We start from the raw sequence: 19956 nt of genomic DNA, 5'->3' as shown, positions 1-19956 counted from the left end.
AAGATTTCCACCTTAAGATTTACCAGGCACTCGAAGGAGTTACAGTACCTGTTAGTGTTGTCAAAGGCAAGACAGACTCAGTATCTATAACATCAGATGTCTGGATAAAGCCATGTGGTGAAGGAACGATAAGTATCGTTTCATCATCAATTGTTGTTTGATCAACTTGTTCTTCTATGGTAGGAGACCCTAAATCCTAAGTAATAATAATTAAAAAAATGAGATTCTGTCTCATATTCCTTATTAGTTTTCCTTAAGTCCCCAAACACATTTAGGCTTGAAGGGACTTAACTTTCAAATATTATCCCACTTTAAAGTTAAGATTAAAAGAAATCAAAGTTAAGGTCTTAAAATGGACAAAAGTAATAACCTCATACTCCAATGTATTACATACTAGCAAAAAATAATTTTAAAGAACCAATTCAGTTATAGATCCTGAATATAGAAGAAACAATGCTGTAACACTGTGGGATGAGGTTCCTAAACTGAACCACAAAGACCTGTTACAAACCATCCTCAGGAAAATGCTTCCATGGGTTCCAACAAACATTTCTCAGTCTATAGCGGGTGGAGAAGGAAAGGTTTTAGTGAGGAACTGTGGTAAGAGCAACACTGCTGGTTGAATGATACTGCAGGTCAGGTAGGGGTTTGTGCTTTATTTTGTGTGTCTAAAGAAAATAGGAGGTACTGAGGACATCTTTCCATAAATGATTTCTAGGCTTTTCCCAAACTGCAGGTTTGAGGCTTAAGGCTATTTCCTTAAGTGCAACTTACCTCAGTAACGTAAGCCCGGGCTAAAGGGGAGGGTGCGTCCTCTTGTTTAAGGTGGGTGTCAGAGATTTCTTCTTCTGTTCTGACCATAACACTGTTCATCAGTTCTGTGCTATTTTGGTCACTGAATCTGGATATATGAGCATCATTAAATGATGGCTCTACAGTGATCTTAGGCTGATGAATTTCATCTGGGAAAGTGTCTGCTTCTAGGGCATCTGGAGGCTCCGGAAAATCAGATGAGTGAATATCACTATCCACTGTCAGTTCTGCTTGCGATATAGAAGAGGTGATGTCTTCTGTGGCAACTGTCTGAATGATGACTCTTGGTGTGTGACACTGCACTGTGACGTTGTCACTTGTGTTCAACAAATGTTCTGGCTATAAAATGTTGAAGAAAACTATCAGTGGCAAAATGAAAAAGTACCCACCAGACTAAAGTTATAGACAACAAATGATATTTATAAGTGGCACCCTATTGTCTCCTCCATGCCTCTCTCTCACCTCTGGAACTTCAGTGTTCTTATCACTGTTTTTCTAGAACTCCTGTTCTTTACACACTGGGGCCTCTGCTCTCGTAATATCCCTTTTCCCCTAACGGAAGTCCATGTCATGTAAGGAGACCCAGGGAACGAGGGATGTACCCCAGGGAAGGTGTAAAACATTGCTCCTGGGACAACAGTGGTAGGAAGAATTGTTTAAATAAATGGACTACATTAGTATTGGCTCATATTTTGTTATCAGCTAATCCTGGTCCCTAACAGGTATCGATACTAAACTGTTTTGAACGGAGCTCAACATTTATTTCCCCCTCACCCAAGACACTGTAATTGAAGGCACATGAGTCCATCTCTGGTGGTACTTATCAGTTAGCGAGTCTTTTCTACAGAAGCTAGAAAAATCAAGGAATTTATGTAAGGTGACATACAGATAAAGCATGGACGATGATCTGTTCAGGAGAGGCGGGAGCGGCCGCCGCCAGGGTTACTGTGGGACTAGCAGTCAGAGTTAGGGGAAGACCTTGGCTTGAGCTTGTTTGAAGTAGGTAGGTGCCTGGAGTGCCAGTGGGCTGCAAATGGAAAGACTGAAGGAAGAAGAAAAATAACATCAACACAGGTGCATCAAACCACTGAGTAAGTACACTTAGTACCCATTAAGTCTAGCTTTACATCCAAAACGGGGACTTTCATTTACTAGCCACAAATGTACTTACCAATCATGAAGGGGCAAATAATAAAATGAAGGGTACAATATTCTGGACCACTTATCTGTTGTAAGTCATTTCTTGGCCTGCAGGTTTAACAGGAAAGGCTTGATCCTACCCTTCACTCCCTGTATGTCTATGGTCTGGTCTCAGCTATCTGTTTCAGGTCCAAGACATGGTCTCATAAGCCACTGTTTCTAGCACAGTAATCCAGCATGCCTCGTCTCCCCTCTTTATTCCTTCTCTGTAGCACATAAAAACTAGCAGTCTCCAGTTAAACCAGTTAAAAAAGCTTCACATTTTCCAAAAGGCACTATGGCAGTGTTTACTTACTTGAATCGATTTTTTTCATAGTATAATTTTAGGAAATTTTTTTATGTTCAGAGAAAATGTATAGAAATAGCAATTAGTGCTCGTTGAAAGAAAAAACTTCTAATTGAAAAGCTGTTTCAGTGACAGTACGTTTATCTTTTGGGATCTTTTATGAAAGTGTAACAAAACTATTGAACAACAACACACGTTTCACAACCATAAGCTTCTACGTGATAATCTGAGTTTGGTTTATCCTAACACTCTGAAGGAAAAGTTTTTGCACTTAGAATAGAGCTGGAAGTTAAAGTCATATATATGGCCTGGGTTCTTTAGTCTGATGTGGTCTTGTGGACTTAGGCCACAACAGCTCTTGTGGCTACTGACTCACTGAATCTAGGTTTCTGTAATGCTAAAGCAGATATAGTAACTACTCATAGAAAGGTTTGTTGAGGATTAGAAATGATTGTGATGGTACCTGGCACACACTGGGGACTCAACTCACTTTTTCCCCTCCCTCTCTATAAAAGTGAAAGCTAGCTGTTTTCCTAAAGGTTGTATTTATTAATCACATATGATCAGGCAGTATAATAAATACTTTACATGTACATGTATGTCATATACATGTGTTTTATTTAATATGCTTAAATACATTTAATGCTTATAATTTTTTGAAGCTGAGGCACATTATCATGTTTTATTTATAAATAAGTCTCTAAATATTTGATTGTGACCCTGTAAGTTAAAACCTGAACACATACCATACCCTAAATATATGTGTATATATTGTGTATTAGGCCAGGGGGAAAGGGAGGGTGAGGTGGCAGAACATGTAAAGCCGAGTTGTTTTCTACCTATGGCAAATGGTCTTCTTACACATCCCTATTTTGGAGACCAATGGATTAGGAAACTGAGGCTTAAGTTAAGCAAGTGGCCTAGTAGGAGTTCCAAAAGAGAACCTTTTGCTAGGTGGGCCATTCCTGAGATTTGGCTGTGGATAGGATAAATAAACTGTTGCACTAATACCCCTTATGTTCTTCACAGCAAATAAATCTTGACATAATTTAAATAAAATATACTTTATATTTTCTTCATGAAAAATGAGCTAATAATTCTGGGTTTACCTATTTTAGAAAGAAGGGAAAGAACTGGGGCATTTTTCTTTTCAATTTTCATCACCACCCCTCCAAGGAATTACATTTAAATTAGCAGTCATGCCCCATCTCTCCCAAAACCTCTTAGCATAGTTAACCCCTAATCTATTTTCTGTCTCTACAGATTTGCCTATTTTTGACGTTTCAGATAAATGGGAGTCGTACACTATATATTTTGTGTCTAATTTCTTTCACTTAGCATAATGTTTTCAAGGTTCATCCTCGTGGTAGCACATTTTTTTACTGCCAAATAATCATTTGTATGGCTGCAGCACATTTTATTTACCTATTTATCAGTGGATGGACATTTGAGTTGTTTCTGCTTTTTAGTTATTATGAACATTCATGTACAAGTTCTTATGTGGACATATATTTTCACTTCTCTTAGGTATACCTGGGATTAGAACTGGTAGGTCATATGATTACTATATGTTTAACCTTTTTAGGGATTGCAAGATTCTTTGCCTAAGTGGCTATATCATTTATGACTAGGACTTTTAAATCCTGTATCCCCCAATGGGCTAGTACAGTGTTTACTGACTGTTGTTAAATAATTCATTCCATAAACTTTTCCTCAAATAACCAATATGAACTTTTTGAGTATATATTTGTTTATGACTCAATAAAAATACATAGCATGTACCCTACTTGTTAGCACTGTCATTTTCATCTATAAAAAGAACATATTATTGGCTTATATATAGATGCAAAAAAAAGATGAATTATAGAAGTGGAAGTCTGATTTATGTTGTCTTCTAACCATCTTGGCTTTCAAAGCCATGGATATAGTTACACTTAATGACAATCAGGTTAATTTTTACATTTCATTTGCTTATATAACATTTCTAAAACTGATACCAACTGATCTTTCTTATGCATAAAATGGCCAGTATCTGCTTTTTAAAGTAGTTACTCACTGGAAGAATCTCAAATGTCTGTAGTGTTCCATTGTTTAGTGTTATTGTTTCCGAGTCAACAGTAGCAGCCGGGGAGTCTGCTGAAGCTGTGGTAAGAACAAGGACAATAAATAAACACTTAGTAAATTTAAATTTTCTTAGTGTACCCAATTAATTATGAGGGCAATCTCATATTGAATAATTTGCCTGGAAACCCGAAGTCATTTAAATTTCTTATATGAGATAAGAAATCTAATGGACTTGTCTGGGATGGCACAGATATAAGGGTCAGCCAACCATGACCCACAGCCAAGTCCAGCCCACTATCAGTGTTTATAAATCAAGTGTTATAGGAACACAGTCATTCCTGTTGGTTTATGTATTTTCTGCGGTGGCTTTTGCATTACGAGGGCAGTTGAGTAGCTATGACAGAGACAGTATTTGCTAACCCCTGCTATAGATCATAAAATATTCCTAATGTTAGGAAGTAAGAGGAATACACTAAGGCTAACCTGCCAAGAGACAGGAACTTGATAAAAAAGTAAGTTTTCCTGGACCTTCTGGTAAGAAGTATAGATGTCTGGACTATATAGGTGTCCTGTAACACTAGGCTTTAGTTGTAGTGACATCACTTCTGGCAATGTAAACCCGGGCAAATAACTTACTTTAACTCAAACTAATGTTCAGAGACTTTATCTGCCCTGTCTACCTCATATAGTTGTTGTGAGGATGAGAAACATGAAATATATATAGTTTCAGATGACCATACTAGGGAGACTACGTAGCACTTCAGAGATCAGACAGTATAAACTCTTTACAGATATGTCAGCTGAGGCTCAGACTTGATCAGTGTCTGCTCAAGGTTATACAGAACTAGGGCTAATGAGAAGAAATGTAATGTCTTTTGGTGCTTTCAGTCCCACCTGTAGGTAAATCTATGTGAAAAATGATTTGAAACTGACTTTTACTGTATAATGTTTGTTAATTTATTATATTCTAACTATAATGCTTCTCAGTTTAAAAGAAAGGCACTGAATTCATGTTAGTTCTCTTACTATTTGATGGATTCTTAAGATCATACCTAGAATAATTTGAAGTGATTTCAGATAAATAACCTAAATGAAAGGTAAGCAAATTATGGCTGGAGATGTGGCTCAAGACTTAGAATGGTTTTTACATTTTTAAAGGGTTGTTTAAAAACAAAACAGAAAATTCCATAGAGATCTATGTGGCCTGCAAAGCCTAATATATTCATATTTACTGTTCTGGCCCTCAAGTTTGCTAATCCCTGACCTCTAACCTAAAGGAAGAAACAATCGTGAGATTTTAGCCCAAATGACAAGAATAATGGGTGTGTTGTAAAACTCTTACTATACTCACATTTCTTGCTGTAAGAAATAAAATTATTCTAGTACTTAAAAAAAAAAAAAGCCATGCTGTGAACGATATTAAGGTACCATTTATAAAACGTTTGCTATTTTCCCAATAAGTATTGTCAACCCAACAGCCAGGGAAATCTGTAACATTCTCCATGCACAAAAAATTTTTAGCCAACAGTAGCTCTCACATTTATGGTGGACTAGTAATTTCAGTTGCTTTGCAGTCCTCAAGACTACAAAACAAAACAAGCAGGGCTAAAGAAAATAAATTCTTCATGCTTTACTGCCTTGGTACAAAGCTAAAGCAAATAACCAAATTTAAATTAGAACTTTAAGAATAAGACAAGCATAATTAATTTAAACATCAGAAATATAGGGTTTTTTTTGTCCGTTTGTTTTTTGCTGTGCTGTGCAGTTTGTGGGATTTTAGTTCCCTGACCAGGGACTGAACCCATGCCCTGGGCAGTGAGAGCACGGAGTCCTCACCACTGGACCGCCATGGAATTCCCAGAAATACAGTGTTAATAATGCCAATAAGTGGCCCAGTGATTCTCAAATGGGATCATAGAGTATATATGAAAATCTGTAGGGTGTTTTTACTTGTCATACGGACTGGAAAGCACGGCTGGCATTTTGTGGGTGAGGCCAGGGGACCCTGAACATCCCACAGTGTGCAGGAGGACATCCCTGCCAAGAAAGAACGGTCCCACTTAAAAGGCCAATAATCCCGATTGAGAATAACACCAAGTGATTGATAAACTCTTGGCAATGGCCTTTCCATAGGCAAATAACATTATGTAGGGAAAAAAAAAGTGAGGTAAAAGTGAAAAATAATATGGTTCTGAGAATTTTATCCTCATTCCTTTTCTGTCCCTCTGTAATGGAAAGGTAGAAAGATCAACTTAGCTTAGATCTTAGGAAATAAATTTCCTCTCCCTATAACAATCACTGGGCTCTCATCTCATTAAGCACAAAAAAAAAGTCACAGGCTAGGGAAAAGAGAGGGGTAAATAAAACAGTTCCCGTAGGACACTGGTTCTTTACTCTCTGAAGAAAATGTTTTTCAACCTCACCAAAACCCATGTCTTCTACATTTGACTTCAAATCCATTCTTCATTTGTGTGTCTTCTGGTGAATTACTACAAATGATGTGCCATCCTAGGGACTCTCTTTCTTTGCTTAGTTGACTGTATTTTAGGTAGTTTTCTATTAACCATTAATTCTTTATAACACCTAGAAAGTAAGATGATTTAAAATGGTTTATAGTGGCTGGGCAGTGGGTTATCAGTCTTTCTTGTCACACATTCATCCTTTGTGCAAATATTAATCAAGCTAATAAACAAAAAATGCCTTAGATCTCCTTTAATTTCTCAACTTGGGTAAATTTCTGTCAACATTCTAGAAGACTGAAAGGTGTCAGAGCCATTAACGAAATCATATAGTTCAAATAGCATGGAATCTGGAGGTTACTTACAGACATGGGTGATCTGGACTGGAATCTGCAGGGCTGTCATGGGGCTTGGAGAGATGGCTGTATTGTCTTCCAAGTGGGCAACTCTGATCTGAACATGCTGTACGCTGGAACTGGAATTACTGTTTGGAACTCCAGATCCTGATTTATTCTCCAAAAGCGTTGGGTTGTTTTTTTGATTCTCATGTAACTGTTTAAGACCTTTTATCAAGACTGAAGGGAGATGGGTAGACAAAAAGAACATTGATTCTCCGACAGACCACCATCTAAGCAGCAAGGGAGGTGGGGGGTAAGGAGGGAAAGTATTTGGAATAAATAATTGTATACTGGATATGTGACCTTACCAAAATAACAATAAAAATATTTAAAAACTACAACCTCTCTGGAAATTTTTGGAAACATCCGTCAAAAGAGATTAAAAAAATTCATAACGTGATATAGTTTTTGCCATCAAAGATGAATTAATAGCCATTGTAAGGAACATGGAAATAAGACATTTTCTATGTCCTAGGACTTCTTGATAAAATTCTTATTATTTAGGGAGAATATTGGTAATGCTAATTAACTTATTTTCATTCAGCAATGAATAGTCTACTACTCTCCCTCCCCCAACCCTGGGCACTTTTTACCCACTGCAAGAACATAATCAGTTGGCTGTGAGTCTAACTTATAACTCCAGAGTAGCAGTTGAGCTTTTCCAAACAGTATGCAACCGCCTTGAGTTCTTGTACAGGAAAACCAACTCCTCTACTAATCATGATAAACTACATCAGTCCTCTCAGGTAATGCTGCAATCTAGCTGGGTTCATGTTACATTAGTATTCATTCACTCTCCTGGTTATACCAGAATTTATAATTTTTAAAGTGTAAAATAAATTTATAACTGGGTATTTAAAAAAAAAATCACATTTTATCAAGCCAAATTCCTCAGCATTTAATTTTCCTTTGCAAAAATGGACGTTGGAGTACTATACCAATGGGAGGGAATCTGATTACCTAAATCATACAGACTGTACAATTTAGTTCCGTGTCTAAGAACAAAGCAGACAGTGAAGTGGAAAGTATGCTATATCTCACTTCAGTAAACCTAAGATCTCTAGATTTACATAACAAAGGAAATTAGAAATTTGCAAGCTTTTGTTCTACAAAATCACAGAATTCCTCTAACCCAGTTATTTGAAATTATTAAATTCGTAAAAGTTGATTTAAATGTAAGTTCTTACATCTTTGTACACAGTGAAAATATACATGCAAAATTTATTTTCTCTTCATAGTTTATGTGAAAGGATAAGAATGTGTGTAGATGTGTATAGTTCTTTTTTTGCGGTACGCGGGCCTCTCACTGCTGTGGCCTCTCCCGTTGCGGAGCACGGGCTCAGCGGCCATGGCTCACGGGCCCAGCTGCTCCGTGGCAGGTGGGATCCTCCCGGACCGGGGCACGATCCCGTGTCCCCTGCATATGCAGGCGGACTCTCAACCACTGCGCCACCAGGGAAGCCCGATGTGTATAGTTCATCTTTGGTGCTTTGAGAATTATAAATCATATCAACTCAGGGAAGACAGTTACCCAAAGAAATAGGGCAGAGGAAGTAAAAGCCTACTATGATTCATATCTCTTCAGCTGAGGCAAAGAACTTCTAACCTCTAATTCCTTGAGGACTAAATACGGTAAGACAAAGGAAGGACTTAAGAAGCAAAAAATACATTACCAGGGAATGAAACATCCTTATGGTTTGCAATTTGCCTTTTGATGGTCCACCATTTACTTCGAAGCCATTGTGGTGAACGGACACTGCTCCATCCCTCTGCTAACAGATCCCAGTTTATGTCATTTTCATCAGCTACATCAAGCTCTGCTATCCTACACGTTACAAAATAAGCATCTGTTAGATGTTTGTTTCTCCATAAGAACCCTCCTCTAACTACAGATGATGGAACTGGCAATAAAGGGAATGGCAGGTTGTGTCACTGAGATGCTACTGTTCAGGTACATAGGAAAGGATGGATTGCAGGAGGGCAGACCTGCTTCCACAGCTAAGAGCTACGAAACATCACAGTAGCAGTCTTGTTAATGGTACCACCAATGGGCCGTACCATAAATGGTCAGAACCAGATGAAGCACCGTGAAGGAAAGGGAATAGCTAAAGGTTAGAATAAGATAAGGACAGGTTTAGTTGTATAGTGTTCTACAATGTTTTATAGTGTGTTATAATAAGTTATTTCCTAGATCTGAGCTTTTCCATTTGTAAAATAAACAAAATTACTTAGAAAGGAACTATTTATAAAGATGACTAGCTGGAAAAAACTATATTAAAAACAAAACCCAAAACAAAGTGATAAAAAGATAAAAACAATACTCAGGCAGCAACCCAAAAAACCACAATCAATACAAAATAGTACAACTAAATTTGGGGTTTTAATGTCTATTTGTTTTGTTGTTTTAACTGTCATGATCTTGATTTTCAGTAGGGTGTAGCCACAAAAGCAGCTTCTACTACTTAAGTGTATCAGATATTTTCTTGCTGGTATTTTTGCTCATTTGAGTTTCTGAGTCTTAATGGTTAAACCAACTAATGTAAAAACTAAACTTGGGATTATCTTAAAGCTATTTTTGGATATGTATGAAATGGAAGGGTCTAATTTGGTCCAATTTAAAGGTGTGGGGTAACTGTAGACTGGGCAATCTTAGCATAGTAGCCAAAGATTGAAGGGCATGGAGACTGATAGCCCTCTTACCCTCAACATGGTCCCTCTTGGCTAGGAACTGAGGCACATTGGTGGGACAGTGGAAAAGCTGCACTGCCGCTGCCTGTGCCATACCTGTTCTGCGGATATAGAGAGGACTTCAGTCTCCACGCCTTCAATCTGGTACTTTACACGAGCACTAAATCCACTAAAAAAGGAACAAACACAAAACAAAACAAAAAAGAGCTCAATATGAAATATTTAGGATTTTAAACAGTGGCTCTCTATGGAAAGGATGCTTTTCAGACATTAGGCATCTATGGAAACCAAAAGAGGAAAGCCAATCTAGATAGCCACAGCAATTAAGCAGCTTTTGTTATTAAAAGATTTAGGACACCAACCTGAGGATGAGATTGATTTCATCTTCCTTGGTCCACTCAGTACCTCCACTCTGTTTCCAGTTCAGGTAGTTGAGCCATTTAGAACGACACTGCTTTTCTGAGCGAGTACCCACTCGCTCTGCCACAGCTGCCCAAGACACACCCTGTGTGACTATGTCACCTGGCTCAGTGCTCGTCAACTCATGAACCACCTCTGCAAGTCTCTTTTCTTCTTCTTCTGTCCACTTCCCTGAAAGAAGGAAATCATCCAGACTACCACTGCTACCTTCTCCTTATTTTGCAAATCAGATTCAGCCCTGTATTTCAAAAGACTGATGGGAAGTATGCAGTAGTATTAGAATTATTTCTGAATGAAACATGGAAAACCTGCATATACCTGCTAAGACAGTTACTAACCCAGTAAAGTTCTTAGTACTACAAAAGAAAATATAGAATCCTAATAGAAAGCACTGACTGACTCTTTAAGGAAAGAAAAACTACTCAAAACATAGCTAGAAAAAATTATTTTTTCTCAAATTATATTAAGTCCTAACTGGGAAGTGTTCCATTGATGGCTTGATGGACACAAAAATTCATACTTTTTTCTTAGTCCCACCTAAGATTCCCTGCTCTGCAGAAGTGAAGTAATAAGCTCAACAGAGACCATTATTTACAGGAATGAAAGAGAAGGGACAAGTAGAGTAACACCTATGGCTTCCCACCCATTTCAGTAAAAATAAAAACTAGGTTTATACCATCTCCTTTCCCAACTCCAAGCTACTGTGATAAAATATAAGTCTGAGACTGATAATCAAACATATTTCTATTTCAGTTTTTTTGAACCCATAAATCCACTAATAATATCACATGTTCCTACTAGTCTTTTTCTTAGAAAAGCTTAAGCAGAAAAACAGGAAAAAAAAAGAAAACCTCTTAAAAATGTCTTCCACTCTGTTTCCATTTTGTTACTGGTAGCTGAAAACTTCTGGAAAATTTCAAAAAGGCTATGTGCTTGCCTTTCAGGCATTCATTCATTCAACAAATATATACTGAATATCTATGTGCTAGGCACAGTTCTGGATATCATGGATTCAAGACAAAGTCCTGCTCTCCTATTTTAGCATGGCAAAAAAGGAAGGGGAAACTCAGACTGCCATCTCATGGCGTGGTCCAAAGAGAAAACTCCTGATCCAAAATGATACACAGCAACAAGGCAAGTTAACAGGCAGAGCATTCCCTCAGGCTGGCAACCAGGGAATGGCACAGTGTTTTTCCATTATGCTCACAAAAGGGGTTCTATACTCAGTGTCTTACATGAACCTCTGGGGTCCCATCGTAAATCTAGAGCTCCCATTCCTGCTTCATTCATTAAGCTGTCATTCACTACAGAATTAGAGTTGGTGGAATTTATGTTTTCAGTGCCTTATAGGTAATAGTGCTGGTGGAGTGGTTAAGGAAGAAACATTCCTGATTCCACTTCAGCAGGGTAGTGGGTGAGGATGAAAATTATATTCCCTGGAAGCTCAAGCCTAGCTTGATAACTATTTTTCTAATTAAAAGACTGAGCATAGATTATGGATCCTTCAGAAAAAATTAGAGCTGAAAAGGGAACTGTGAAATCATCTATTCTAACTTCTTCATTTTATAGAGGAAACTGAGGCTCAGAAAGGTAAGTGAGAGGTGGTGGTGGAGCCTAAATACTCTTGTTGGTCATAAAGGTTAGGATTAACAGTATCTATCATCAATTAGTACATCTGTATACACTACGAATTGACTGAGCATCTGTGGTCTGGCCTGGGGACTGAAACACCAATCATGAGTTTTTTCTACGGAAAAATGTACTCTGAATTTGAAATAAGCAAAATACATACAAACCTCTGGAACACAGCTTCTTCCTAAGTTGGGACCTGCCTAGAACTAAAGTTTTTCATAAATATGAGTTGATAAGCTGTTACCAACATAAGATCAATAGTTAGATGGGCTTAAATTAAAATTACTTCCTACATATATGCCTTAAAAGTACCTATTAGACCTAAAAATAGTTACTTCCCCAACTGGAGCAGTTCTGAATTGCTACAAAATGGAAACATGCTAGATCTAAAAAAAACCTTTGAAACTGGGGAGATGTGTCCCTGTGAAAAATATCACCTTACTACACAGAGCACAAAAATAAAGGATTAGTTGGGTCTATCTGAAGAAAAAGGACACTAGAAAATAAAACCTCAACTACAATGAATGGCAAATCTCTTTTCAGAACAGAAGAGAAAGCAGTATCTGAAGGGGCAGGAAGCTCAAATGGTGACAAAAAAACCCAGTGGCACTCACAGTACCTGTGTTGCAAGTGTCCTTCATCAGTCGGCACCGATCTTTGACAGAAGAGGCACTCCTTCCTAGCGCCGCCCCTATTGTTGCCCAGTCATTGCCATGCTTTATCCGGAGCCTAAAACAAGAGTCTGCCAATCAGCATTTGGTTCAACTGTTTTCTCCCTTTTAATTTCATCATTTATTCTTCATTCTTCTTCTTCCCATTTGACTGGTTTGGAAGTTGTGGGCAGCAATACTTTGAGAGCCAAAGTTTGAAAGTGTGGCCTTTTTTTGGGGTCCACAGTTGTCTGTGGGTGAAAAAAAAACAGGCAGCAATTGCCTTTTTCCTGGGTCAGAGAAGAAATAAGTAACTTGGATATGTGTTCAAAAAAGACCAAATTTCCCCTCAGGTTATTGACACAATCTCACAGGCAATCCCCAGATTTTTCCCTTTTGAGCACTCCTAACAAGCTCTTCTCAGACACCTGAAACAGTTTCACAAGTCCTTATTATCATAAACAGGATCAGCCTTCGGGTTATTTTTTTCATGATCCATACAATCCATTAACCCATACTTTATGGTCCCAAAATTATGTTTCCTGCAAAATAAGACTGTATAAGGTAGAGTCAGCCCAGATAGTCAGTGAAACATTTGCCAACTCGCCATTCTAAAGTAAGCCATTAGCACAACCCTGGTTTTGATCCTGGTGTGTAAGTTCCCCTTAGTCTTCAGGTCACCAAGAATGGCGATCTAATCTCTTTTGTAACCCCTATTATTGGTCTAAGGACGCATTACATTTAGTCACTAACAACAAGAGAAGACAACTTATGGACATGGCTACTCTGTGCAGATACAGATTTGATAAGTTCTTTACATGGTCAACTATGCTTAGCAGCAGGATTAAATTATACCAGTCTACCAAAAATCTCTTGACATTTTCAAAGTAAAACTTTAGAAAACAAAAAATTAAAAAAAATTAAAACACAACTATCAGAATTAATGAAAAAAAGAAAGTTAAAGTTAAACTTACTCCTTGAGCTTTTCAATTTCTTCAGGTGTGTATCTAGAAATTTAAAGAAATTTTTAAAAGATCAGTTAAACAAAGAATGCTAAAAAAACTTAATAAAAATCAGAATTTCACTTAGGGAGCCAAATGTTAAGTCACTTAGCATATTGACAACATTTTTAAAGTAACCAATTTCAAAGCAGATTAATAAAAAATCAAAATTAATGCCTCTATTAAAGAAAACCCCAACAAATAGTTTAAGCTATAATATAAGTGAGCACTGTAACAATTTTCTCTAGGAAAATTCAACACTTAAAACATATTTTCTCCTATGTTGCCTAACTCTTGCATTATTTCAAGTTAGGTTTAGGTACTCTAATATCATAGCTATTCTGAAAGACTTATGGATGACATGGTAAACTGGAGCTAAAAAGAAAATCTATGGTCAATTCTCACAAGTCACTGAAAAATTTTAAGTTCTCTTTATTTTCTCTACCCATGCATGGACAACTGATGTATTCTTGCTCCACGTAAAGGCTTTCTTTTTAGTGGCTAAGTACTCAATATAGCCAATGCAATGTTCTTTTTAAAAGCAGTATCTAGTAAGCCACACTACTACCACCTAAAACTCCCAAAGAGAAATTTAAAATATGTCAACAACACCATATTATCATTGCATTGAAGATACGATGGCTTCCCACAGATACTACCGATAACAGAAATCCATGCATTATATCCAGAAATTTATTTTCTACTCTGGTTTTATTAAAAAAACAAAAAAAGTCACTGACCTAGGAAATGTTATACTATAGAAATGAATAGGAAAAATGTTACCAATGAATTTAGAGTTCTTTTTACACTTCCTAAATCTTTAACCACTACTATACTTTTTATAATGTTACTTTACTACAAAGCAGACTTTGATGTATTAAGTCAGCTAAGTCTTAAACCTATAGAAAGTAATTTAGATTCTAATTTCTAAAAGAGGCCTTATTGTAATGAGGTTTCACCGTATTTACAAAACAGACCTGGAGACTAAAAATACTAACATCACTCAACAGTAATTCATAACTATCTCCAATTAAGGCTTTGATCATAATTTTATTAAAAAAAAGTTCCTTAAATATTTCCCCTAAATTACATGAAAACATGCAGCATTACAAGTTTTCATACTTTCCCACATGGTTTCTGTCATCATACATGCGAAGCACTCTTCTATAAACTGCAAACAAAGGCCGGTTCAGACCCCATGCTATAGTCCTGTAGAAATCTTTTCTTTCGTCTTTTGACATCTCAAAGATGATTTCTGTAGCATCTTTTATTCCGCGTGCCTAAATGGGTTACATTTCTTTGATTTAGGGATTTCTGATAAAATGCATATGGATATACTATGCTTTTTAAAAGTTTTTTTATGTTAAAATCATCAATGGCATTTAGAAAAATAACATATTGATAATTCATTAATAAGTCAAATATAAAGTTTAAAATGCTGCAAGAGATAATACAATGATACTTAAATATCCCCAAAATAAGTTGTATATAATTCAATAAAGTCCTGCCAACCCCTTTTAAAATTACAAAAAATTAAATCTAAAGAAAGCAGAAAAGGAAGAAATCATAAGAACAAAATTAATATAATCAAATCAAGAATAGAAAGGATGAGCAATGCTAAAAATTGGTTCTTTGAAAAGATCCATGAGACTAAATAAAAACAAAAAGATAAACTTATGGCAAAACTTAAGAAAAAAAAGACAAAACAATATTAGAGATGAAAAATGGCCCCTTAGGAGAGATGCTATAGAGATTAGATAGTTGAACATTATGAAAATTTTATGGCAATAAATTTGAAAACTTATATAAATGTATGATTTCCTAGAACAAGTCAACTTACCAACTGACTCAGGAAGAGAAAGAAAATCTAATAAACACAGACCATGAAGAAAATTTAATCAGTTATTAATACTTTTCCCACAATGAAAACACCAGGCCAAGATGACTTTACAGGTAAATCTTACCAAACAATTAAGAGAAACATAATTCTGATTTTAAACTATCCTAAAGATAAAAAGGGGGTGGGACTTCCCTGGTGGCGCAGTGGTTGGGAGTCCATCTGCCAAAGCAAGGACATGGGTTCGAGCCCTGGTCCGGGAAGATCCCACATGCCGCAGAGCAACTAAGCCCATGTGCCACAACTACTGAGCCTGTGTTCTAGAGCCTGTGAGCCACAACTACTGAGCCCCGCGTGCCACAACTACCGAAGGCTGCGCACCTAGAGCCCGTGCTCCGCACAAGAGAAGCCACCACAATGAGAAGCCTGAGCACTGCAACGAAGAGTAGCCCCCGCTCGCTGCAACTAGAGAAAGCCCACACACAGCAACAAAGACCCAACACAGCCAAAAATAAAAATAGATAAATTTATTTTAAAAAAAAGATAAAAATCGGGGACAATTCCCCACTCATTTGATTAGGCTAGCATAATCTCAATAGCAAAACCAGACAAGGGGAGTTTCAGAAAAGATCTTCCGGGCCAAGCTCAGTCATTAAAATAGATCCCCCAAGGGCTTCCCTGGTGGCGCAGTGGTTGGGAGTCCGCCTGCCGATGCAGGGGACACGGGTTCGTGCCCCGGTCTGGGAGGATCCCACAGGCCGCGGAGCGGCTGGGCCCGTGCGCCATGGCCGCTGAGCCTGCGCGTCCGGAGCCTGTGCTCCGCAACAGGAGAGGCCACAACAGTGAGAGGCCTGCGTACCGCAAAAATAAATAAATAAATAAATAAAATAAAAAATAAAAAATCCCCCAAATCCTCAAAATATTTTAGCACACTGAACTCAGTAATGTTTAAAAAGGTTAATAATCAATGGAAAAAGTAAGCTTACTCCAGGAATATGAGTTTGTATTAATTTCAGAAAATTAGCAATTAATCACATAAGATTTATGGAAAAAAAAGTAAAATCTCAATAGGTATGGTAAGAGCAATCATAAAATGCAACATTCAAAAAGCATAAAGATTGTAATAATTATAAACAGAGTATAACCTTTAAATATTGTAAATCACTACGTACACCTGAAACTTATATAATATTGTACATCAACTATACCCCAATTTTAAAAAAGCATAAAGATTAGAAAAGAATCATTTACAGATGTTATATATGTAGAAACCCAAACATCTATAATCAAAAATTATTTAAGAGTACTTAGCAAGTATGCTGGTTACAAAATCAATGAAGTCATTTGTATTTCTAGACAAAGCTCATAAAAAATCTTTTAAAATTCCCACTAAGGGCCTCCCTGGTGGCGCAGTGGTTGAGAGTCCGCCTGCCGATGCAGGGGATACGGGTTCGTGCCCCGGTCTGGGAGGATCCCATATGCCGCGGAGCGGCTGGGCCCGTGAGCCATGGCCGATGGGCCTGCGCATCCGGAGCCTGTGCTCCGCAACGGGAGAGGCCACAACAGTGAGAGGCCCGCATACCGCAAAAAGAAAGAAAAAAAAAAAAAAAAAAAAAAAAATTCCCACTAATAATAGCATCAAAATCAAAAAAGCATTAAGACTAAGTCTTAGGCAAGTTATGCAATTCCTTTATAGAGGAAACATAAAACTATCAACTGACATTAAAGAGGAACTAATTAAAACGGAGAGCTATAAAATGTTCTTCAAGAGGAAGTCAGAATATTACAAAGATGATAATTCCCTTCAAATTGATTCAGATTCAATGTAGTCCCAATAAAAATTCCAACAGTTTTTCATTCTTTGCAGGTTGATTCTAAATTTATAATGGAAGAGCAAAGGGCCAAAGAACAGCCAAGACACTCATGAAGAGACCTGCCCCGTCAGATATTGGGACTTCTGAAGACAGAGCTGTACTGGTGCAGGCATGAAACTGAACCTAAGAACAAATTAGAAAACCTAGAAACATATCTGTGGAAGTTTGAGTAGGACAGAATGGATATTGTAGACTGGGAAAAGACTGACATTCCCTAATGATGCTGGGACAATTATCATCCATATAAAACAAAACAAAACAAAAACAACTACAACCCAATAACACTGAAACCCTAACTCATACCCACAGGAAAAAAATCAGTGTGAAAGGCAAAACTATATATGTGAGAATATCTTTATGCCCTTGAGGCAGGGGAAGATTTCTTAAACAAGCATGCAAAAACACAGAAGTAAAAAGATGATAATTTTGAAACTGGAATTAAGAATCTTCTTTCATCAAATGATACCTAGAGAGAAGGAAAAGACAGGCCACTAAATTGGGACAAGATATCTATAACACAACCAAAAAACCATTAGTATCCAGCATACATTAAGAACATCACAGAAATTAAAAAGATAAACCACCCCACAGAAAAAACTGATAAAAGACACAAACAGGAATTTCAAAGAGGAAACACAAATGGCCAACAAGCATATAAAAATATGTAATCAGAGAAATAAAAATTAAACCCATAATAAAATACCATTTACACCCAAAAGATCTGTACAAATTAATAGCAAAAAACTAAAAAGAACCCAAATGACCATTAACTGTGGAATGTGTAACTTATGGTATATATATTTGCATGATGAAAGCTAAAAAAAAAAAATCAACAGGGGATGGGTCTCAAAATCACAATATTGAACAAAAGAAGCCAGTTACAGAATGCCCAGAGAAAGAATCAACTTACATAAATTTCAAAACAGGTAAAATTACACTGATATGCATTTTAAACACTCTTCTGAATGTATTAAACTTCACAGTAAAAACTTTAAAATTTTAGAATCTTTTCTAAAATTGTTTTACGCAGTTTCAATTCTGCAAACAATTAAACCTAAATATTTACAAGTACCTACATGCAAGGCACTGTGTTGTGGGATGATATTACAGTGAGATGAAAAGATTTTTCTGCCCCTTTTTTTGTTGTTGTTTATGACAATACCTTATCCTTTTACCCAAAATATGGAATATATGACACTTAATTAATTGGTTTAAAAATAGCTCCACAATGTTCCTGTAGGAGTACCACATAATGAAAATCACAGTCAAAAATCAAAATCAAACAAATTAGCTTTTCCCAAGATCAGTACATCTTTTTGGACATTTCCTACTTCTGACAATTCTATCATCATTCTCCCAAACATCCTCAATTTTTAAAAAACCCTTAATTATTCCCACTCCTCATTTTCCTTCTTCACCAATATTCAGTCACCAGGCTTCCTTAGAGACTACTTGCTTATCTGTCTTTCCCTGCTAATTCTATTTCAACTACCTTAAAGTCCTTACTACTTCTCACCTGGTCACCTGAAATGGGTATCTAAAAGTCTTAATCATAAAGCTGAAAGAGTCCTTGGAAATCATCTAATCCAATCTCCTACACAAGAAACCAGCTTCTTAATTCCCCAAATTCAGTGTTTTTACCAATTCATTGCTGCCTTATCTAAACCTGTAGAATTTTTCCAATTTTAACTTAAGTGTTTGTGATCAGTGGACAACTTTTAATACACTTCTAGATACATTTCAATGGTCACTATATTTCTGTTTCTCTTAAAACAATTAGCTTGGTGGGAAGGAACTTTCTTTACTAATAAAGAATTGAAGTTTTTTACTCTTTATAATTTATAAAGTGTAGTTTGGGAGGAGTGCAGCTTAAAATTAAGCTTAAAAACATGGACATTCTAGGCAGCAGTGTATTTAAAATAGTAAAAAATTGTACATAAACTAAGTATCAAACAATAAGAGAATAGTTAAATAAACTCTGTACACTTTCCATTCCCAAACAATGGTAATGGTCTCCATTTCAAACATGCACTATTTGAACATAACTCCATTACTGGGATGGTCAGCAAGTCTCTGGAAAGATTTCCTTGAGAAGAGCACAGATCTACCTGACCGAACTCTCCCTAAACTGAGTTACCAGTTCTTCTCATTTCTTATAGGATAGAATTCTAATTCTTTGGTCTGGACTTCAAAGCCCAAGTTCTAGAAGCTAATTATCTTGGTTCAGGTTAAAGGGGTTAGTTTAACATACTCTGGGTTGGAACTCTGAATCCTCAACGCTCATCATTTACTTATGCTGTTCCCTCCAGCCCTATTCTACCCCTAACTCCCACCCCTTTCTTAAAACTCAGCTCAAATCCTGCTCTTCCAAATATTTTCCATAACTGTCCTAACCCTGAGAATAAACTCTTCCTTCTTTGTTCTCATGAAGAGTTAACAACATGTTATCACTCACAGGGTACAGAGCCTTATATCATTCTTCACCTGTTCTCAGAATTTCCACATGGACTGTTGGCAGGCATATGAAAGCCAACACTTTTTGTTAAAGCAACTCACATTTCTAGTGCTTCAAAAATTCTGTTTTCATCAGACATTTAATGAAGAGGATGATGAAAGTAACAGGATATAAGCCTG

At 36.9% G+C, this 19956-nt stretch overlaps 1 protein-coding gene across 2 annotated transcripts in view; it reads right to left on the bottom strand.

The window, feature by feature from the left end:
- Positions 1–19956, bottom strand: part of DMTF1 (cyclin D binding myb like transcription factor 1) — a 45145-nt gene that overhangs the window by 1084 nt on the left and 24105 nt on the right. For both annotated transcript variants that reach the window (XM_081243696.1, XM_081243697.1), the window contains 10 exons: positions 14734–14891; positions 13585–13617; positions 12580–12689; positions 10271–10499; positions 8894–9045; positions 7188–7397; positions 4356–4441; positions 1700–1855; positions 775–1152; positions 49–196 (listed from right to left, as the gene is read on the bottom strand). In XM_081243696.1, the coding sequence (XP_081099822.1) occupies positions 49–196; positions 775–1152; positions 1700–1855; positions 4356–4441; positions 7188–7397; positions 8894–9045; positions 10271–10499; positions 12580–12689; positions 13585–13617; positions 14734–14891 (1660 nt within the window). The remainder of the gene's footprint in view (positions 1–48; positions 197–774; positions 1153–1699; positions 1856–4355; positions 4442–7187; positions 7398–8893; positions 9046–10270; positions 10500–12579; positions 12690–13584; positions 13618–14733; positions 14892–19956) is intronic.

This window comes from Mesoplodon bidens (genome assembly GCF_964165515.1).
Source record: "Mesoplodon bidens genome assembly, chromosome: 9".
Lineage (NCBI taxonomy): Eukaryota > Metazoa > Chordata > Mammalia > Artiodactyla > Ziphiidae > Mesoplodon > Mesoplodon bidens.
This window is presented reverse-complemented; position numbering and strand designations above follow the sequence as displayed.